Genomic DNA, 24,029 nt, shown 5'->3' with positions numbered 1-24,029 from the left:
TAAAAAATAAGATTTACAAATTGAATTCATCCCAATGAGAGGTTCAAAAAGAATATACCCACTTTGTAAATTCTTTTTTGAATATTAACACTGAGGGTGATAAGCGGAGTTCCTTTGGCAAGGTATTCCATACCTTTGGCAATAGCTGTGAAGTATTTAGGAGCTGGATTGTGGAGGCAATGAAAAACCAGCAAACATTTCTTATAATTCCTAAATAATGTGAATAATATTATGAAGTATAATTGCAATTCTATTAACAACAATGAAGTACAAGATGAAGAGGGTTAGCATATTCCTGCGTGCTTTGGCAGAGAGATCACACAAAGGAGATTCAAAGTCTTTTGTTATGATAATGAGTTTGGCGTCCCAGTCCCTATAAATACCAAGCAATCCCACTATTCGACATCTTTTCAAAGTATTCGAGGCAGTATCCAAACGTCCACTGAATGTCCGTCTCCACTAACGATACACAGGGCAGAATACATATCAACAAACATTCATCCGAGTCATCGCTGCACATCTTACAGGCATGAGTTGACAGTTTCTGTGACCAGAAGAGAGAAGGAGGGTTATCAAACAATAGATTATGAACGCGCAACGCGTTGGGCAGGACCCTCTTCATCTTGTACTTCATTAGGCGTTTTCACATCAGCCCGATAAAAATCCAAGCTCGAGATATTTTTCGCAGAAAATAGTCAGCAAAATAGCGCGCTATTTCGAAACATCGGGCTGATGTGAAAACGCCTATTGTTGTTAATAGAATTCCAATTATACTTCATAATATTATTCGCATAATTTAGGAATTCTATTACATAACACTTCGTACAAGCTTTCAGAGGGTTAGCAGCTTTCAAAGATCAACACAGAAACTGTCAAGTGAGATATGTCTCAGGCAATGAAAACAACTGTTGCAAATGGACATTCATGATAGATCATATTTTATTCATGAGCAATCTGAATAGTACAATGACAGGGTGTATGTTCTGTCTGAACACATGATCACAAGGAGAAAGAACAATTCAAATTTGACAACCTCTGCGAGTCACCGCGTTCAACGACGATCTCCACCACCAGTCGGATCATCCAAGCCGTGAGCGATAATTGTGAAGATGACATCATACCGACTTCGCCAACACCTGCTCACGAACAGAAAGAAGCTCAAAGGCACCGGTCTGAGTATCTGTGCAGACTTGACTGACTCCAATCGATCTCTCCTCCATGATGCCTTTCTTGCTGGTAGAACAAAGAACAGCAAAATTGTCTCCGCTTGATCACAAGATGGCAGAATCATTGTCGCAGTGAGGGCATCAGACGGAAAGACTATGCGCAGACAAATTCATAGCAAAGCCGATCTGACCAGGTTGTAAACTACGTGTAATCTTTGTATTCATAAACATAGCATTTTCATTTTAAATTTGGTTTTGTGCAATGAACGTAATAACGCTAGTTCTCATCCTAACTTTTAACTAATCATTTCTGAAATACGAAAACCCTCCAAGCATCATTTTATCTCCAATTGGTATATTACTCCTTTTCTTGTGTGCTTCAGTTTGATCTATTCACTTTATATGTCTGTATATTGTGTGCAATCGTGCTTAATGTCGTGTAAGCGTAGATTTCTAGGATGTCTCGATATTGATTTTGATACTCTTAATGAATTTCTATCACCACCAGAATCTGAAACAAATTATGATTTATTTCAAACGAATTGTACACCGGAGGGGTTTAATGACTTTATTGAAAATAAATATTCTAATGATGATCTGAGTAAATATTTGTCATGTATTCATATTAATGTGAGAAGCTTGTGTCATAATTTTGATGATTTGTCACTTTTTTATATTCTTTGTCTATGCAAACTAAAATTGTCGGCATCAGTGAGACATGGATAAGTGATAATTCACCTTTAACACTGTGCAATATGAATGGTTATGAGTTCGTTGGTAACAGTCGCAAAACAAAACGCGGAGGAGGTGTTGGATTATAATTATGTACACAAAGACATATCTTTTAATCGAAGTTGTGATCTTGATACCAATACTGATTTTTTTTTTTTTTTTTTTTTAGAGAGTATCTTTATGGAAGCAACAAATCGCAATTCCTCTATTTTGATACGCGTTGTATAGAGACCACCCAATAAGTCAGTTAATGAATTTTGTGAGTCTCTAAATGATAATTTTTTTTATTTAATAGATTTTAATATTGATTTGTTTAAAGTAGGGCATGTGCAATAATATGTAAATGAATTTGTGGATTTGTTGTTACTGAATTCTATGCTACCTTTGATTCGTCATCCTACACGTGTATCTGACTCGTCCGCTTCATTACTTGACAATATTTCTACCAATGATTCTTGCTAAATCCAGTCCGGAGTTATTCTTACTGATATATCAGATCATTTTCCTGTTTATTGCATTTGTAAAAGTGTAATTTCATTGTTAAAAAGAGAGCAAAGACAAGTAAAGAGGGACTTGAGTGAAAAAAAAATATATATTTTTTTTTTACGATCACTGGAATCCATATCATGGGTATATGATAGAGATGATGGTAACATTAGTTATGACAATTACTTTGATTTAGTCACTGACAAATACAATGAATCTTTTCCATTAATTTCCACTTGTTGCAAACACAGGAAAAATGATAATGTATGGTGTACAAAAGATATTCGTAAATTGATAAGGAAGAAATGTAAAATGTATAAATTGTATAAGAATCCGAGTGATTATCGTAAAGCTCTTTATAAGAAATATCGAAATAAAGTGACTAATATGGTAAAATTAGCTAAAAAGAAATATCATGAGAAAAAGCTAGCTGACAGTAGTGGAAATACTAGTAGTAAAAAGACATGGAATGTGATAAATACTGCCTTGGGGAAAAAGTGCAATACGAAAACAATTATCAAATCTATTAAGTGTAATAATGAAAGAGTAGTGAATAGTAAAGAGATTTGTAATTTTTTGAATACATTTTTTGTCAATATTGGTAATGATATTAATTCTTCTTTTGATGATTCATTATGAGTATAATTATCTCCAATATGTTAAAAAAGTTGAGTCAACCGCATTTTTCAAACCAATTACTTCTAAAAAAATGATTGATATCGTAAACAATTTTAAGAATGATGTAAGTGCTGGATATGATAATATTGATGTTCGAATTGTTAAAAGAGCTTTTCATTTGTTATGTAAACCCCTATGTGCAATACTTAATCAGTGTATGGAATCTGGTATTTTTCCAGATAAATTGAAGATAGCCAGAGTTGTACCAGTTTTAAAGAGTGGTTCCTCTGATATAATGACAAATTATCGACCAATATTAGTTTTTGAAAAATGTATTTCCACTAGGCTTGTTGAACGTCTTACGAAGTGCAATATCATTAAGAAAAATCAGTATAGATTTAGACCGGGGCACTCCACATCTTCTGCTTTGATTGATTTTATTCATAAGGTGATCTGTGCAATAGATAGCGGGAAAATTTAACTTGGCTTATTTTTTTACCTCAGCAAAGCATTTGACATGTTTTTTCATAATATTCTTTTAGCTAAATTAAGTCTATATGGATTTCATGGTGTCACTTTAAAACTTTTGAAAAGTTATTTGAGCAATCGTAAGCAGTTTGTATCCATTGATAAGAATATATCAGATTACAAAAACATAAGATGTGGAGTGCCCCAGGGGTCGATCCTCGGGCCTATTTAATTTCTTTTGTATATAAATGATTTATCCAATGTTTCCAATATTTTACAATGTATTTTATTTGCAGACGATACAAGTATATTTTTGTCTCATGATAATATTGATATTCTCTGCAAGAGGTTTTTGATAAGGAATTGCAATATGTTACAAATTGGCTGCGAGCTAACAAAGTATCAATCAACATATCAAAAACTAATTTTATGATATTTACAAAGAAAAAATGTAACAGCGACACTGTATTCATTAACATGTGTGGTTCTCAAATTTTGCAGACATCTTCACTGAAATTCCTTGGAATTTATGTAGATAATAGATTGAATTGGTCGAATCATATTAAGTTTGTTTGTAATAAATTATCAAAAAAACATTATTTTTGGTGTAATGTATAAACTTAGTTTTCTCCCAAAGTCTGTTTTAAAATCAATTCATAATGCTATAATTCTACCTCATTTGTACATGTATTATGAAATAAATGTTTGGGGCAATGCTCACGAATGTTATATTCAAAGACTTTTAGTGCTTCAAAAACGCGCAATACGAATCATTTCCCATGCCTCTTTTCTTGCCCATACCCAACCACTTTCCTTATCCCTGAAGATATTGCGGTTGAATGATATGTACAAATATCAAGCTGGAATTTTTATGTATTTGTGTAAAAATCGTTTATTACCAAAGACTCTCTTAGATTTGTTTTTTTTAATAATCAAATTCATAATTATAGCACGCAATCTGTGAATGATTTTCACCTCCCTCTATCTCGTACTTCTTTTTATCAAAGATCTATCATTTACATTGGTCCTACCCTGTGGAATTTTCTCCCCTGTGCAATTCGTAATGCTAAATCTTTGAATACTTTTAAAGCTTAATCTGGTTACAAAAAAGCTCTCCTCTATGATTACACCCAAACTCATTGAGGTCGGGAGTGTTTTTTTTTTTATCCCTTACGTTTCGAGACAACCTGTATTTTGTTATTGTCATTGTATGTTTCTCTTTGTCTTGTCTTGTCTTGTTCTTACGTTTTTACTTCCATTTGAACACATTATAGATAATTGAAATTAAATGAATAAGTTTAGGTCAGCTAGAAAATAAGGGACATCTCCTTTCTGGCTGCTACCTACCATAGCATAACTGTTAACCTATGTACGTGTAATTGTCAATCTATTTATGCATTTTTTTCCTTTTCACTGTCTTACTGATATGTTCGTAATCATATCCGAATATTGTTCTATGTATTTGTCTTTAATATGTTCTTTGCTTTGGTGAAATATACAAACTTGAAACTTGGACACCGCCATAAACTGAGTTACATACGTATCCAGTGTCTCCATGTTAATAATAACTTATGAAGATGAGCTGAGAATGGTTGAAGCGAATTTTGCTTCTTGAACTGGCTTAAAATAATAATCTCGAAAGGTTTTGGCATTAGACCAATTGGCCTTGGACATAATCTCCTCAATGGTAACGCCTTGATTAAAAGCTGCAGTACTTGAGGCGCTGCGGTAACTGTGAGCAGAAAACACGGATGTATCTATGCCTGCCTTATTCAATGTGCCCTTTAATCACCGAGACAGGGTAGAAGTGGTTACTTCTTTGTGAGGTTTTCGAGTAGAAATAAAAATTTTAGGGGAACCAGGCAGTCCAGTGGTAGGAGGAGCGGCGGGGCTACCAGGAGCTGAAGGATGAGCGGGAACAACGGTTGTGCCCTCCACAGAGGGGCGATCAAGACTACTTTCTGGCAGTTGTCCCTGCGGACTTTGCGAAGGACCCTGGAAAGTAGACAAAATGGAGGAAAAACATAGGGATGTAAAAATTCCCATGAAATTGAAAAGGTATCGATAGCCTTAGCAAGGGGGTCCTGTTTCCAAGACACGTACTGTACCAATTTCCTATTGGCACTGGATGCGAAAAGATCAACCTTGGGTCTGAAGGACAGTCTAGATAAAAGCAAAGAAAATATGTCAGGACGAAGACTAATTTCCTTATTCATATCTCTCCGAGACAGACTATCGGCTTCTATGTTAGCAACACCAGCCAAGTGGGAAGCAGATAGCCAACAGTTGCGGTCCAGCGACCACGCCCAAATGTCACATAAAAACTTATTAAGCAATAGAATACTACCACCCATTTTCTTTACATAAGTGACAGCTGTTCTATTTATTGTCTGACTTAATATGAATGTGTTGGCTATGGGAGGTGTCGCACACGGAGGCAAGGCCTCGATGAATAGCCAGTAATTCCAGCGCATTGATATGCAGATTAGCTTCCTCTCGAGACCTTGAGCAAAGGAATTATCATTCACACAGAGTGCACCCCACCCTGAGGTGCTGGCATCTGTATGAATTGTCAACGAGATGACAGGAATATCGATGCAGGACCTTAATTCCTCACGTAGCAAGGAAAGTCACCAACGAATTTCTTCAATAGGCGTTTTCACATCAGCCCGATGTTTCGAAATAGCGCGCTGTTTTCTGACTTGGGAAATTTTCCCGATAGCGAAATAGCGCGCTATTTGATAGTGTGAACACAAATTAGCGCGCTAATTGTATCGCTCTGATCGAGAAAATTACTCGACTCCAACTCGGGAAATTTCTGTAATAGCGGGATAGTGGCGCGCTATTTGATTTAGGCGTTTTCACATCAGCCCGATATTTCAAAATAGCGCGCTATTTTCTGACTTGGGAAATTGGAAAATATCTCGAGCTTGGATTTTTATCGGGCTGATGTGAAAACGCCTAATTTGAAAACGACTCGAGAAATTAGAGCGATGAATCCCATCATGCCTAGCGTGTGTGACCCGATCGATCGAGGAAAACTGCACACAGATCATGAGGAATTTTTGAGAGGGCACACATATTACTGATGCTGTTTGCACATACTCAGCTGTCGAATTAGCTCGACAAAAATTCGGGCTAATTCTCTTCGGGCTGATGTGAATAAGAAATGAAATAGCGCGCTAATTCGCAATCGCGAAAAATTTCTCGAGCTTGGATTTTCATCGGGCTGATGTGAAAACGCCTAATGGCATTATTAAGTGAAAGGGATGTATCAAAATTACCACCTGACGCTTGCAGTACTTTGGTTTTGCACGACTCTAGAACACGGTAATGCAAACGACCTGTCGGTACGGCGTCAAATGAAGAAGTAAGAAAACCAATAAACTTTGCTAAATCTCGAATTTTCATCGAGGGAGAAGACAAAATATGGAGCCCACGATTTCTTATCTTGTCAATTTTTTCGTCTGGCTTGGCAGACTTGCCATCATGGTCACTGTGTCCAAATTAAAGCCTAAATAGGTCAGAGATGTTGTAGGGGAGACATGTGACTTCCCGAAATTAATGACAAATCCCAATGATGTCAGCAAATCAATGACACAGTTCGTGTTAGCGATGCTCTCCTCCTTAGAGCGGGCAAAAATCAAAATGTCGTCCAAATAAATCATTATTCTCATGCATCTACTTCTCAGAGAGGCAATAACAGGTTTCATTACTTTAGTAAATACCCTTGGTGTTGAACTTAACCCAAAAGGCAAGCAGGTAAAACAATAAAAACGACCATTCCACGTGAAAGAAAGATAAAGTATTTCTGATAATCTTTAGTTTATGAAAAGGAATGGAAAAATAGGCATCTTTAAGATCCAGTGACGTTAGGTAGTCGGATCACATGAGAGTTTCTTTAACATTCCGAAATGTTTCCATCTTGAAAATGTTCATACTTTACGAACGAGTTCAGATTTTTCAAATTAAAGATGGGTCTGATATCCCCGGATTTCTTTGGAACTGTAAATATAGTGGACAGAAATAAAACTTCCCCTTTGGGAATTTCTGAAATTGCTCCTTTCCGGAGCAACGAAAGAACTTCCAGACTAATTGCCGCCTTTTCGTCCTCCGAGAGTGGTAACTGAGCAGGAAAAAAGTTTTGTTGAGGGTAACCGTCAAATGAAATTTTGTAACCACGAATAGTGTCTAAAATCCAGGGATCAGAAGTCATGAGAGACCACGCCTCTGAAAAATCAGAGTCGTCCCGCATGACGTGAAAGGGGACTTACTAGTTTTGTGCAGATTCGTGATGGTACTGCGCAGTGGATGGCGCCCGAAACTTCGGGAGAGGGGCTCGGGGTGTGGGGGCAGTCGCCGTCGAGCGAGATGTACGACGGCTAAATCCATGCCGGTCTGCTGAGCGGTCGCAGGGTCGATCTCGTTGATGGAAATTATGGCGGTATGGCTCCATCCGTCTGCTACCGAACGACCGACGACGCGGCCGGTCGGAGGAATTGACTTTTTGGCCAACGAGGTAGGACTCGCGCCAACATTCTTTAGGGTTGTTTGCTAGTCTTTCCCAAATAGCGTTTCCCCCACGGGGATTGATCTACTGCATATGCCCCTGTATTTCTGATTGAAAGCCGGCTTGAGCTCCTCTTGGCGTCTCATGCTCATCTCATACGAGACGTTACCGCACAGAGTAACCCCGTCGACCGCCAGTCGAGCGACGAGCGCCGAATTGATTGACCGTTGCTCTCTAGCCGCTGTCTGCAACTCCCGGATGATTTCAGCATAAGGGAGCATTCCCTGAACCACCATCTTTTGCAGCTTCTGTGCTCTGCTGTCAGCTGAACGATTTTTCGGGGGGATCGTGGCCCATAGCTGCTCCTCGACTCTCGGTGCACACACCGAACGTGCATTCGAGGGCGTCGTGTACTGTTTGGAAATTTTTTCAACGCTCTCCTTTCACGGGGGCAAGGTGACCGCCTTGGTCAGCCTAGTGGCCAATCCTTCCGAAACTACGGGGCCGAATTCCTCTGGGCCTTCGTACAAATCGTCCTGTTTCCAGCTCTATGAGCTGGTCGCCGGCGTTTGCACTGCCTCTCACGGGCTGTGCTGCCTGCACCAGGCTCTACTAACTCCGCCTCCGGATCGTAGCTAGGCGGGTGACTGGGTGGAGAATTCTGACTGATCGAATCGGCAAAAATGCTGAGTAAATCATCTCCGCGGTCACACCGCGAAGGAGCCTGAAGTGTTCCCGCATGCAACGCATGGCGGGCTGGCTCAGAGTTTTTAGAGACAGACATCTGTCTATCCAAAAAGCGAGATAATTGGACCGATAAACGTAGAATCTCGCTCTCCTGGGCCGAAAGTTTAGACCGCAGCTCTGCCTGATCTACAGCCCCGGTTGCCGCCGGCGGCTGTGAACCGTTGTCTTCAGTTCAGTTTCAGTTTCAATCTATTTTATTTAATCACGGCAATTTGCTTCAGCAAAGCTGTTCTTCTGCAAATCCGTGAATATAAAAATAGCAGAAATACATACAAAGTGAATATACAATAGTAAAGAAATGAATAAGTATCAGGTATAGCAACAAAAACAACGAAACGTTAAAAAAGTACAGCAAAAAAAAAAACAGGAAAACGGAGCAAATACCCTAAAAAAAACATGTTATTTCAACGATATCAAGTAGAGACAGGGAGAGAGAGAGAGAGAGAGAGAGAGAGAAAGAAAAATCCTGGGCAGTTGTTTAGGCCACAGCAGATATACATCAAGAGCTCGTTTGAAACTGGACAGAGAGAGCTTACATTTCAGATCATAAGTTAACCTATTCCAACACTGGACTTCTCTAAAAGAAAGAGTTCTTTTTCCGACATCTGTTTTTACCTTACACAGCATAAATTTCTTCACACTGTTTCTCAAAAAATGATTTGTTATATGTTCTTCAAAATTTTGCAAAACATATTCTGGAAACATTCCATTAGAAATTTTATACATAACATGAAGTAATTGTTTATATCTTCGTTTTTCCAAAATATCTAATGACAAACGATTGCAGATTGCTGAGGTCGAGTATCTTGATTCAATCAAAAGGACAGTTTTCAACACTCTATTCTGAATAATTTGCAACTTGTCAGAATCCGTTTTTCGCAGATTACCCCATACAACGCTGCAATAATCGAATTTACTCTGAATAATGGATTTATAAAATACAAGAGCAGTTTTTTCAGTTATACAAAATCGTATTCTTTAAAATAAATACAGACTTTTCACTGTGCTTTTTATCACCCTATCCACCTGCTGGCTCCAATCAAGATGTTGGTCAAGATAAACTCCTAAGTATTTACAGCAAGTAACAGAGGGAACCTCAGATTCGTCAATACTGACTCTCAACACCTTGTTTCTAATCTTCTTTCTGGAACCTATTAACATCGCTTCACACTTTTTCACATTCAGTGCAAGTGAGTTTACTTCCAACCATTGTGACAAACACGATAAGTCATTATTTAGACCTCTTTTTATTTGACCGAGATCCTTGCCAGGTAAATAAAGACATGTATCGTCAGCGTATAAATGGACCTTTCATTCCTTAATGCAATCAGGCAAATCGTTGATGTATACATTGAATAACAAGGGCCCTAACGTAGAGCCCTGTGGGATTCCACATGTTACATGCCTAGGCTCGGACATAGAGCCGTCAATAGAAGTATACTGAACACGATCATGGAGATAATCCATTTACACACAATATTATTTAAACCAAGGAGAGATAACTTATGAAGAAGTGTCGCATGATTGACTGTGTCGAATGCCTTTTTGAGGTCAATGGAGACCATTCCAACCATTTCACCCTTATCTATGTTATGGAGCATTTCTTCTGTGACACAAAGTAAAGCAGTCATAGTGGAATGGGCAGGTCTGAAGCCTGATTGATTTGGGTTAATGATATTATTTCTATTCCAATAATCATACAACTGGTTAAAGATGAGTTTTCAATTACCTTTGCAATTAAAGGACAAAATAGATATGGGTCTGTAATTACCCATCTCACTTCGACTACCACTTTTATACACTGGCGTAACTTTTGAGACCTTCCATTGTTCTGGAATGCAACCACATTTCAAAGAAAGATTAAATATGTACCTCAGTGGTTTTGCAATTATACGTATAACAGGCTTTATCAGTGTCATTGGTATAGTGTCCATTCCATATGAGTTTTTCATTAGCATACTTTCAACCACTTTCACAATGTCTTCTTCAGTAACATCTTCAAATGAGAACAATGAACTTCTTTTCGGTACATATTTTGCAATCTCTTCCTCTGTTCTTTGATCATGACTCTTGCAAATCGCATCGCCTATATTTGTGAAATATGCATTAAAACAATTTGACATATCAGTCTTATCCTTGACCTGTGTGTTATTATTAACAATATATTCTATTTGCTTAAAGGTATTCTTTACAGAAGTAATAAACTTTAACGATTTCTAAACATCTTTTGAGTTACCATTACTGGAAAAAATAACATTACTTATATATTCTTTCTTTGCCTGACGACATTTCATAGTAACTTCATTTCTAAGCTTCGTGTATAACTTCCACTCACTTTGAGTTTTAGATGATTTAGAAATGAGTTTTTGTCTATCTCTTTGACGCATCAGATCTAAAATTTCTTCTGTTATCCAAGGGGATTCTTTTTTCTTTACTCTTTTCTTTTTTAGCGGTACAAATGCATTCATCACACTTAATAACTTTCTTTCAAATTCATCATATGCCTCAATTACATTATGGTATGTTTCTACATGGTCCCACTGTACCTTAGAAATCGCTTCCGTATATTCTTCCATATTGCATTTTACCAACATTACCAACACCTTATATCTATGTACATTTTGTTTTTGGTTCTTGTTTTTTGTAACCCAAGTGCAATATACAAGGTAGTGGTCACTCAGAGATATTGGTATAACATTTGTGAACTGAATTTTTCCGACCCTGTTAGTTATGATAAGATCAATTACAGTTATAGTTTCTCTTGTGGGAGTGTTGACTATCTGTTGGAGATTGAAAGAGGTCAACAACTCACGCAGGTGTTTTGTTTGCAAAGATGTACATTGTTGTGACATATCACAGCTCAAGTCACCAAGAATAACAAAATCAATGCCCATATCGTCTACTTCACCAAGAAATCTCTCAAATTCTTGAAATACGTTTAGTCTAGCATTGGGTGGACTATACCATACTATAACAAAAAATGGCTTCACCATTTTGTGCATTTACTTCTCTAACAATCAACTCCAAATCAAATTAAAAAATCAGATCTCACTCTATAATTCATTCCTTCTTTTACATAAGCTGCCACACCTCCACCTTTACTACCTCTGTCTTTCCTTATCAGATTGTACCCATCTATATTCAATTCTGAATCATCAGTATAATCATTCAATTGGATTTCACCGAGAGTGAAAATGTCAAATTCAGCTTTCTTACACAGAATACGTATCTCTTCAATATTTTTCTATAAAGATAAACAATTCAAATGTGAAAACTTTAAACCTTTCAGGAGTGAAAGCTCACGTACATCTTTATCCAAATCAAATTCCAGTTTCTGTTTTAACGTATTTCTGATTTCAGGTGAACATAGAAATTCATTTCTTTGAGTTTCCAAATCAGATGTTTGGATCATCATATGTATCACATGCAAACGGTAACTCACGTAATAAACAGTAATTACATACCCAGTCATCTGTAGAGTTAAAAATAATTAGACTTACTTTACTACACTTAAAGTGACATCAATTACTACATGAAACACAAAGTGAAGCGTTTTGATTAACACGAACTGGTCTTTTGCACATAACACAAGGATAGCGGATAGACATAGTGTAATTAGTGTCAATTAGTGGTGGTACCTTGCTATTATCGTGTTCAGTTCAGTCTTTCGAGATCCCGTTGGTTCTGTATCACCACCTTTCGTCTCCGGTTTTGGTCTCCTGTCAATGCGTATATTCTACCATCTTGCGTCCATGTCCACACGACCGACGGATGCGTCCAAGTCAAGTAGAGAAGCTGCGCACGAGCTGCGCTCGAGGTGCTGTCAGGTGACAGGTCTTCGTCCATATCAGGTTTTTAACCGAAGCTTATAACGCACAGTTGCACTGTACAAAGTAACTCTCTGCCGAATACACGAAGAAAAGATGTTGTCGAATATTGTTGTTGGTGGTGGGTTTATTGGCGCTTTTCAATCATTCTGATTATCTGCGCCACGTCTTCTCCATGCTCTAGTAGGAGTCCATGAAAGAGTCTATGAGCTCAGTTCGGTTGATCACGTCACGAATAGTGGGAACGCTCGGTATTTATAGGGACTGGGGCGTCAAACTCATTATCATAACAAAATACTCTGAATCTCCTTTGTGCGATCTCTCTGCCACAGCACACAGGAATATGCTAACCCTCTGAAAGCTTGTACGAAGTGTTATGTAATAGAATTATGTGACTCTTTATGTACAGGCTACCAATGTAACTGTTTGAGGAGCGGAGATGAACGATCACGCCTAGATGCTCCAAGCACATCACGAGCTGCTTGGTTTGGACACTTTGGAGCCTTGCTACTTACCCAGGGGCGGATCCAGGAATTCCGTAGAGGGGAGGCGCCTTTACACAATTAAAGGGGGGGGGGGGAGCGCACGCCCCCATTTTTTCTTTTATGTCTTTTTTTTTTTTTACAAAAATAAAAAATAAAGGGGGGGCGCGCGCCAGGTGCGCCCCCTTCTGGATCCGCCACTGATACCCCACATTCACATTGTATCAAAGGCATAATTTACCATTTATTTTTGCAGATGAAATAAAAATCCTGCTTTACTGCTTCAAAATAGTTCTAAAATGAGTTAGGGATAGAAACAACCAATGTAAAAATCTGAATCAGTATGATTAATGTTAAGTATTCTAAATATACAATATGTGAACAATAGTTATAACAAAAATGTTTCTAGACTAAATCGTCTAAAGTTATTTAAAAAAAACAGTGATACATGAATATCCTCATATTTTAGGCTTTATTTTAAAATTTTTACATGCTAGGATGTTTTGTGATACAACTAGCATACACATGCATCAAATTCGATATCTCAAACATTTTTTTTTTAATCACTGCTCCCAATGGTAAACTGCACATTCAACCTACACAAACACATTGAACACATAACCCGTTTGCATACATCCAATGTCAAATTTTAACAACTCTTGAGATGTTATAAGCATGATAATTGACAGATCTGCACAATGAAGAAATGTGACTGGATATAGATAATGGTGAACCACAAAGCACTCCAAGGTGTCTGATATACTCAGATGGCTCGATTTCAACTTCACATACAGTCAGTGAAAGTTTGTCGGGCAACAGATGCTTAAGTTTAGGTGACACTATACAATAAGGATTTTTCTTTTGTCATCATTGACTGAGTGATTGAGTTTCAATCTATTCTGAACCATCCATTACTCAACTCATTGGACTGCCTGCATCAGGCTCATAAATCTTTTGGGATCATATTAACAAAAAATCTGAGCGTCAACAGCATGTATACGACATTGAGGACTATGTTGTCTAAATTGCTACCATCAGTTGACTTTATTAATGTGGATAACAAAGGACATAACACAGATCCTTGCGGGACTCCATATAACAACCATTTTGACAACGGATATATCTCAGTATGTTCATACCCCACTTTCACTCGAAAAATCTGTCACGTGATTTAAATCACCAAAGCGCAATGCCAGTGTTACCATAGTCATTGTAGATCGAGTCCATCAATCAGTTTCGTGATCAATCGTGTCGAACGCAGCACATAAGTTCAACTGAAAAAAAAAACAACTGCATCCTTCCTGTTATCAATAAGCTGTTTTAAGTCGTTTTTTAACACGAAGGCTTGCTGAATCTGTTTTATGAGAGTGTAGGCAGACTGTTAGAGTCATCTTGCAGTTCAAATGCCTCAATATAAGCAAACATTTTAGATGTTGCAACTAATTTGGTCACATCAGATATACAGGCATATGACAAATTTGAAACAATTTTACTTTTTGTTGTTGTTGTTGCTCTGAGGGATCTATAGAGGGCTTCTTAAGACAGCAAAGAATAATAGCCTGTTTGAGCCTTGCTGGAAAAACACCGCAATTTTGAAGAAAAAATTGTATTGTGCTTTTGTGGATTATAAAAAAGCTTTTGATTTAGTTGATCGAAGTTCGCTTTGGATTAAAAAGGACGGGATTGATGGAAAATTGTTGCGTGTAATAGTCAAAATATACGACAACGCTAAATCTTGCATTTCATATGGTGGTAAGAAATCAGACTTTTTTCAGAGTAACGTAGGAGTAAGGCAAGGCGAAAATTTGTCTTCAATCTTATTTGCACTGTATCTGAATGATTTTGAATCTTTTTTTTACAAGAGAGATACAATGGTCTGAGCTCTCTATCTACATCATTTCACGATTGCTTTTATGAGAATGAAATGGATGTTTATATAAATTTATTCACTCTTTTGTACGCTGATGATACTATTGTACTTGCTGAAAGTGCGAATGATTTACAAGATGCTCTTAACGCTCTTTCTGATATTGCCAATTGTGGCATCTTACTGTTAATACCACAAAGACGAAGGTCGTTATTTTTTCTAGAGGAAAAGTTTGAAATATTCCGAAGTTTTATTTTGCCAATGAAATTGATGAGTATGTGTATTTAGGAACAACTTTCAACTATAACAATAGCTTCAAAAAAGCTATAAATAAACAAGTAACTCAAGCACAAAGAGCTATGTACTCCATGAAGAGCAAAATCGCATCTCTTTGTCTACCTGTTGATATCCAACTTGAGCTATTTAATCAATTGATATTGCCAATTCTGTTATATGGATGTGAGGTTTGGGGTTTTGAAAATGTAATTCAAATTGAAACGTTTTATTTGAAGTTCTGTAAAGAATTGCTTGGTCTGAACAAGAGAACTCCCAATTGTATGATTTACGGTGAACTTGGGCACTACAAATTAGAAAAAAAAATGTCACTAGTCGAATGCTAATGTTCTGGTATCGTCTCGTAAATGGGAAATCAGCTAAATTATCAAGCATCATTAATAGCTTTGAATTTTTCTCCTTTCTGAAGGGGAAAATCAGATGGGATGGATTCTCAAAGTAAAGAATACTCTTGATAGCTTAGGCCTTTCTGACGTGTGGAAGAGTCAAGCAAGTAATCTATCTTTATCTTCATTCAAAAGAATAATAGATACAAAAATTAAAGATATGAGTCAACAGGAGTGGCACAGTGATGTTGAGATAAACAATCAATGCACTGTTTATAGAATTTTTAAGCAGCAATTATGCTTTGAAAAGTATCAGTGATTCGTCTTAATGAAAATGATAGGAAATCTTTAACACGTTTTCGTTGCCTTAATCATAAGCTCCCAATAGTGTCTGGGCTATACAAAGACATTCCAAGAATTGAACGTTTGTGTAATTATTGTTCTAAAAATGATATTGGTGATGAATTTCATTATTTTGTTTGTATGTTCCTTCTTTAAGACAGAACGTAAAAGATTTCTCGAAAAGTATTATAGGAAGTATCCTAACACATTTAAATATGATCAATTGTTCAATTCCATGCAGTAACAAAAAGGTTTTGTCAAACATTTCGAGGTTTTGTAAGGTAATAATGTCCTTTTTTAGTTACTGCACTTTATTATTTCGTTTGATTTAGTTTATTTTATATACCCTTTGCGTGATTACTTGCATCAGGCAGTGCCTGCATTGTTCGTAATTCATGTGATAGATTTACATTTGTATAGTATATCATTTATAACATTATATCATACTTTTATGCAAATTTTATTTGAAAAGTATGTTGATATCCTGTATATATTTGTATTATACATGTACATATGTTAATTCTTATTTTAATTTTTTTTCTATTTTGTGTATATTCAATTGACATTGTACTCCCATACCCCACGAGGGTCGTTGAGTAATAAATCAAACTTCAAACTTCAAACTTCAAACTTCAGAGCACGCACTTTAGTGCGCGCATGCAAACTTCAAATACGCACAGCCTGAACTCCCAAATTCATTGACCCTACCTGCCAAAATATCAAAAATCCTTCATAGATTCCTCAAAAATTCTCGGATTACTACCAAAAGTTAATCGTTTGTTACTTGTGTCATTCTTAACCTTTCTGGCAAGTTTCATCCCAATCCGTTCACTACTTTTTGAGTTATTTTGCACACAGACAAACTAACTAACTAACTAACTAACTAGCGAACAAACACACAAACCAACGGTAACGAAAACATAACCTCCTCCCTTGGTGGAGGTAACAAGTTGACATGTGACAATGAAGATAACATTTAACATGGCAATGATGGTAACATGTAACATGTTAATACATCAAGTAATGTGCAGTTTAATGCTTCCAGGTTAGCGTCCCTGGTCAGTGACGGAGCATTAATCTGCACATTACTTGAATATGAGACCGTTCTGAAGCAAATCATTTTCACACAACAATAGATATACAATGAACTCTTGAATGAATCCCATAAGGATTGGAACAATCATCTCCCAGCATTTCCACTGATTTCCACTAGCCTTCCCCTTTAAATTGCCAGCAGTTGCAACCGGTGCGCCCCCTCCTTAATTTCCAAAGCGAAAAGGAATAGCTACAAACGGCAGTTTTTAGACTGAAAAATGTCAAAATTTTCAAGCTCGCTCGCTGCGCTCGCTCGCATTTTAATCGATTCAATTCAATTCAATTCAATTCAATTCAAACTTTATTTAATTTTTCGAAAAGAACATAAAAATTTCACTTTCTTGGGTAACATAGAATAAGGTTGCACAATCAAAACAAAGTAAATTGAGAAAACATAATTGTGGAACCTTGGGATAACAAAAACGTAAGGAAAATTGATTGACTGAAGTGATACAGACGATATAATCGTTATGCCATTCTCATGATGTTGCTGCCAGTAATTGCCAGCAGTTGCGCCCGGTGCGCCCCCCCCCCTTAATATCGAAAACGAAAAAAATATAGCTACAAACGGCAGTTTTTTGACTGTGTCAAAATGTTCAAGTTCACTCCTTCCGCTCGCTCGCAATTAATCGCTTTGCCATTCTCCTGATGTTACTGCCAGTAATTGTCAGCAGTTGCGTCCTGTGCGCGCCCACCCCCCTTAATTTTCAAAGCGAAAGGATGTAGCTAAAAACGACATTTTGTTTTACTGTAAAATGCCAAAATCTTCGAGCTCGCTCGCTTCGTTCGCTCGCATTTAAACGTTGTGCCATTCTCCTGACGTTGCTACCAGTAATTGCCAGCAGTTACGCCCGGTGCGCCACCCCTCCTTAATTTCCAAAGCGAAAAGGAATATCTACAAACGGCAGTTTTTAGACTGTAAAATGTCAACATTTTCAAGCTCGCTCGCTGCGCTCGCTCGCAATTTACTCAACTCAATTCAATTTAAACTTTATTTCATTTTTCGAAAATAACATAAACATTTCACTTTCTTGGGTAACATAGAATAAGGTTTCATAATCAAAACAAAGTAAATTGAGAAAACATAATTGTGGAACCTTGGGGTAACAAAAACCTTGTAAGGAAAATTGATTGACTGAAGTGATACAGACGATATAATCGTTATGCCATTCTCCTGATGTTGCTGCCAGCAATTACGAGCAGTTGTGCCCGGTGCGCCACACCCCTTAATTTCGAAAGCGAAAAAATATAGCTACAAACGGCAGTTTTTTGACTGTGTCAAAATTTTCAAGCTCACTCGTTCTGCTCTCTCGCATTTAATTGTTATGCCATTCTCCTGATGTTATTGCCAGTAATTGCCAGCAGTTGCGCCCTGTGCGCCCCCCTTAATTTCCAAAACGAAGAAATATAGCTACAAACGGAAGTTTTTTTGACTGAAAATGTCAACGTTTTCAAGGTCGCTCGCTCCGCTCGCTCGCATTTAATCACTTTGCCATTCTCCTGATGGTATTGCCAGTAATTGCCAGCAGTTGCGCCCGGTGCGCCCCCCTTAATTTTCAAAGCGAAAAGATGTAGCTAAAAACGGCATTTTTTTTTTAACTGTGAAATGCCAAAATTTGCGATTTAATCGTTGTGCCATTCTCCTGACGTTGCTGCCAGTAATTGCCAGCAGTTGCGCCCGGTGCGCCCCCCTCCTTAATTTTCAAAGCGAAAAGATGTAGGTAAAAAGGGCATTTTTTTAACAGTGAAATGCCAAAATTTTCGATTTAATCGTTGTGCCATTCTCCTGACGTTGCTGCAAGTAATTGCCAGCAGTTGCGCCCGGTGCGCCCCCCTCCTTAATTTTCAAAGCGAAAAGATGTAGGTAAAAACGGCATTTTTAAAACAGTGAAATGCCAAAATTTTCGATTTAATCGTTGTGCCATTCTCCTGACGTTGCTGCCAGTAATTGCCAGCAGTTGTGCTCGGTGCGCCACCCCCCCCCCCCCCTCTTAATCTCCAAAGAGAAAAGATAGAGCTAAAAACGGCAATTTTTGGACTGTAATGTCAAAATTTTCAAGCTCGCTCGCTCCGCTCGCTTGCATTTAATTGTTATGTAATTCTCCTTTTTTTTTCTCTTTACAAAAAGTCCCTCCGTGGGAGGGGTATCCCCCTCCTGCACCTTCTCCCGCTCGGTTGCTTCGCTCCCTCGCCGAGGATCTCACACCGTCACATAATGTACCCCCGTAATAGTTCTTCATAGTATTTTCATTTTCACTATGCTCTATAAACGCGACTTTTACACTCTTGTTCTTACAAAAAGTTCCTACCGTGAGAGGGGGTATCCCCCTCCCACACCCTCCGCACTGAAGGAGCGGAATGGACCATCGCCGAGGATCTTACTCCCGTATATAATATAGTCCTTCAAAGCGAAAGATTCGTGTATCACAATCCCATGTATTATGTACAATATATAGAGTATGTGTAAATGTACATGATGACACAGGAGCCAATAAATCAGATTAAAAAAAAATCTCACAGTTTACATTTACTTTCAAAACGCACCCCCCTTGAAAAAAAAGCTGGTGGCGCCCCTGTTTAGTAGTAGCCATGATAAAAAGTCATGGGCGTACGTACTCGAGCAGGATTCAACCTACGACCTCCTGATCTCCGGACAGGCGTCATCTCCACTAGACCACCAAGCTTTCGCCCGACAGCAAGCGTTAGTTCTAATCCTTATAGCATGCAGCGGGTACTGCGTAATTACTCAAATTCATGAAATTCTCATGAATTTGAAAAACTACTACTACCATCTCAGCTGTTATTCTAGTGACCCGCCTCGGTCAGTTGCCACAGTCAAGGCAATCCAGGGCGCTATTTGACTTTTCTTTGTTCTATGCCATTTATAAAAACCCTGATCTTATTATCATGTAATGCTTTCTTCAAGATTACGCTATTATTCAACTTTGTGATAAAATAATTGAAGCTTTCATTAATAAGGTACATAATATTGTTGGAATTTTCATGGACATGAGTAAGGCATTTGATACTATTGATCACAAAATTCTTATTCGAAAATTGAAACATTATGGAGTTTGAGGAATACCCTTGCTATGGTTCACCGATTACTAACCGTGAGCAATATGTTGATTTTGATTCAAGTTCCTCCAGGAGATTAAAAATCAATTGTGGAATCCCACAAGGGTCTATCCTGGGCCCTCTGTTATTTCTCATCTAGGTTAATGATATAATTGATGCTTCACCAATTTTAACTTACATTTTGTTTGCAGATGATACAGATATATTTCATTCACATAAAGATCCACAGCGATACTCACCCGCACACTTAATTTGGAATTATGTAAAGTTTCTTCTTGGTTCAAATGCAATACATTATCTTTAGATATTGATAAAACTAATTTTATATATTTTAAAAATGTTCATTCTTCTGATCTTGAATGCAACTTATACAGTGCGTATAAAAAAAAAAGATTTAATTTCAAATTTGTGAAGATTGTGTCAACTTTACACGAAAATGAGTAGCATCATTGCAAAGCAGCCACATATCTCCTCTTTCCAATGATATCTTATTCATTCTTACACGGTCATGGATGGCTGAGTAATCATTCTTTTTGGACAATGGGTCAAATTGGACTTGAGACCAAGTTTCAGTTTCTGCATTCAACTATTACGTCGATTTTCGCAGAGAAAAGCTGAATGTCTGTTCTGGACTTTCTAGAAACGGTTTGCTCCTATGGCCTTCTTCTTTGAAAACAACATGAACGGAAATGGATACTTACAAATTTTAAATGAAATATGATTCCTGAATTAATGGAACAAAGGAGTGTGTTCAGATGCCTATGGTGGGCACAGGATGGCGCACCAGCCGATCGACTAGTGGCAGTAAGAAACAGATTGGCTGAGGTATTCGGAAATCGGGTGATTGCCTTGTATCATGATGTGGAGTGGCCACCAAAATCTCCAGATCAGACTTGTGACTTTTTTTCTTTGGGTTATCTCAAGAGCAAAGTGTTCATTACCCCTCCACCTGACATTGCAACTCTGAGACAAAGAATCACTGATGAGTTTGAAGCTCTACGCCACCAAGCCCCAATGATTCTCAGGGCTGTGGGTGAGATGGCTAAGAGCTAATCTCAGTGTGGAAAGAAATGGTGGCAATGTTGAGGGGCATGGGATGTAATGTTAAAAAGAGATACTAGTATCCGTAAGAAGACAATGGTAAGTTGCGATCATTAATTTAATTAATTGTGATCTTAATTTCATTAAAATGAATTTCATTATTCCGTTTGTTTAGTTAATTTCTAATAAGGTGCATTGATTCTTGCTGTGCCTAAACTTGGTCCCAAGTCCAATTTGACCCATTGTCCAAAAAGAATGATTACTCAGCCACCCATGACCGTGTAAGAATAAATAAGATACCATTGGAAAGAGGAGATACGTGGTTTTAAGATGTTGCTACTTACTTTGGTGTAAAGTTGACGCAATCCTCACAAATTTGAAATCAAATATTGTTGCGTTTATTTTGATACGCACTGTATATTGATGGGATACCCATTGTAGAAAAAAAGTCTTCTAAATTTCTTGGTGTAACTATTGATGCTAATCTTACCTGGAATGAACATGTAAACAGGATAAGTAGTATTGTATCGAGAAACATAGGTATATTGTTCAAACTGAAAGATCTTTTGATAGAAAAGTCTCTGTTTATTTTATATGACGCACTTATTTCACCATACATCACATACTGCAATATGGTATGGGCATATTCTAAGAAGACAAAAATTCAATCAGTTCACCTTCTCCAAAAAAGAGCACTCCGCATTTGCACCAACTCACATTATCTTGCAAACTCTGAATCATTATTCTCTAAATTGAAAACTCAGAAAATAAACAATATTCATACATTACAATGCACAATATTCATGTACAAATCCAAATCCAACACCCTCCCTTCCTCGTTCCACAACCTATTCACTGTGAACTCCAGCGTCCACGCTTACCCAAAGATTATCACCTCCATAAGACAAACCCAAGCTAATGATAGCTCACAGGTCAATTAGACACCACGGACCAGACGTTTGGGATAATCTCCTTGAGCAAAATCAAGGCAACCACTAGATTATATTGTTTTAAGGCGGTTATGAAAAAAAAATCTTTTATCGCAATACACTGTATGATGATGATTGAGTGATAAAAAGTTTTGGGGTTTCTATGTTCACTAATAAACAGTTTATATCGGTATATATGGAGCTTAGTAATTTGCTGTATATCAAAATAGTTGCTATTGTATACAGAAGTATGTAACAGACATACATGTGACACAAAAATAGACCAGAAGCAAACCCAATCACGTGTATATACCCAAACGTTAAACTAACAAAATTGTATTTCATGGCATGCATATTCTGAAATTATTGGAACGACATGATATACTCTAAATGAATAATCAATCTTTTTTACATAATTTGCAACTGTTGATTCAACGATTCACTTCTGAACATTTTTTTAGTGAATGATATTATGCTACACGTCTCATACATCCAATACTGTCATGTTCATAGTGAGTGTGCATATGTACTTTGAATTAATTTGTAAGACAGTATGCTGGCTTATGCGTCGTGTAATGTTAATTTCTGATTATGTGTATTCTTTTGTTATGTGATTTGGAAAAAGGCAGAAATAAAACCAAACCAAACCGAAGTTGCTTATTCTCGAAGTCTTTTTTATTTTCAAAATCTGCTAGGTTCCTGGCTAGGAATTGTACAGGTCCTTGTTGGCTGCCACTGGCCAATGCTCTACTGCTGGATGGATGGCGTGAAAGAATGTCAAAGTAACATATTGATGATAGGAGTACAAGTTACAATGGCATGATACATTTTTGTTATCTCACCTTCCTGACCTTTGGCTGCAATCCCGGATGTAAATCTCTTAAATCCCTTCCGAAAAAATGAATCTGACCTCATTTCCCGGGAGTATTGCACTGTACTCTGAATGAATGACCAGAGCAAGTCCTTGTCCTCCTGTCTTATCTCCGGTTCATTTTGGGCGAGATTCCCGCACGTGATGGCCAAGCTGGTAGATTCAAATGCCTTTGGTTGCATAATCTTAAAAGAAGACTGGCGGGAAGAATTGGCGGCATCGTCGATACTTTTGAAATCGTGCGCGATCACGGCCATCTTCTCTTTACCTGAAGAAACAGAAACATTAAATAAATTAAAAATCATACGAACAAACAAACAAAAGAGATTCGTACGTTAACACAAGCAGCACACCACAACACGTATGCTGCCAACTTTCCTGCTGGAAAGAACACAGTGTCCAACAGTGTGAACACAGTGTGTTCGTGATAATGTTAATAATAGTAATAGTCATGATAGTCGGCTAAGTAAAAACAGTCGAATATACAATTTGTGTGAAGATGATTTTACACTGTGGTTTGGTTTTACAAAGAGTCCACGTGGTAATGTTCTGCTTCACACTGTCAATTGATGAGCCGCAATGTGTTCGAATTGTTAAGACGCTCAAATTAGACAGTGTGAAGAGAAGCCACACAGTGTTCGCAGTGTGTCTACTCTACTACAGTCGTGCTGGTAAATGTTTCCATTTCAAACGGATGCCAGTTGGATTTCTTAGTCATGTCTTAAGTGACGAGACAAAAAACGGATTTCATAATTCCGTGGGTGCCAAAGACAAATTTTTGGGCCTAACCTCGTTTAACCGTCCACCCCCTTTTACTATGGTTATGAGACAAAAGGTATCCAAAACGGTCACTGCAACGGTAATCTGTGCAAATAATGTCCTTGCCGCACATTTTACAATGGTCAAAATATTGTCAGTTCAAATCTTACTAGCTATCTGGGCCACCACTTTGAAGGCAATAATAATGCCTTTTTGGCAAAAGTAATCTGTGGACATGGTTATCTCTGCACTGCTTAATGTCAGAATTGAATTCCGTTATGAAAGAAGATATTGATATCAACCTTTCCATGCTTACAGTGCGTGTGATAAGTGGGTCCTACGAACCAGATTTTGATATCGCATCCATGCCATTTTGAGTGATCGGACACAT

At 37.7% G+C, this 24,029-nt stretch overlaps 1 protein-coding gene across 2 annotated transcripts in view; it reads right to left on the bottom strand.

Annotated features, from left to right (window-relative positions):
* Nucleotides 1–24,029, bottom strand: part of LOC139710333 (uncharacterized) — a 54,490-nt gene that overhangs the window by 4,239 nt on the left and 26,222 nt on the right. For both annotated transcript variants that reach the window (XM_071622255.1, XM_071622256.1), the window contains exon 6: nucleotides 22,851–23,147. In XM_071622255.1, the coding sequence (XP_071478356.1) occupies nucleotides 22,851–23,147 (297 nt within the window). The remainder of the gene's footprint in view (nucleotides 1–22,850; nucleotides 23,148–24,029) is intronic.

The sequence above is a fragment of the Diadema antillarum genome, unplaced genomic scaffold (assembly GCF_040938485.1).
Source record: "Diadema antillarum isolate AM-2024a unplaced genomic scaffold, OU_Dant_1.0 seq00001521_RagTag, whole genome shotgun sequence".
Classification (NCBI taxonomy): Eukaryota; Metazoa; Echinodermata; class Echinoidea; order Diadematoida; family Diadematidae; genus Diadema; species Diadema antillarum.
The sequence above is the reverse complement of the archived record's forward strand: the minus strand, read 5'-3'. Positions and strand labels throughout refer to the sequence as shown.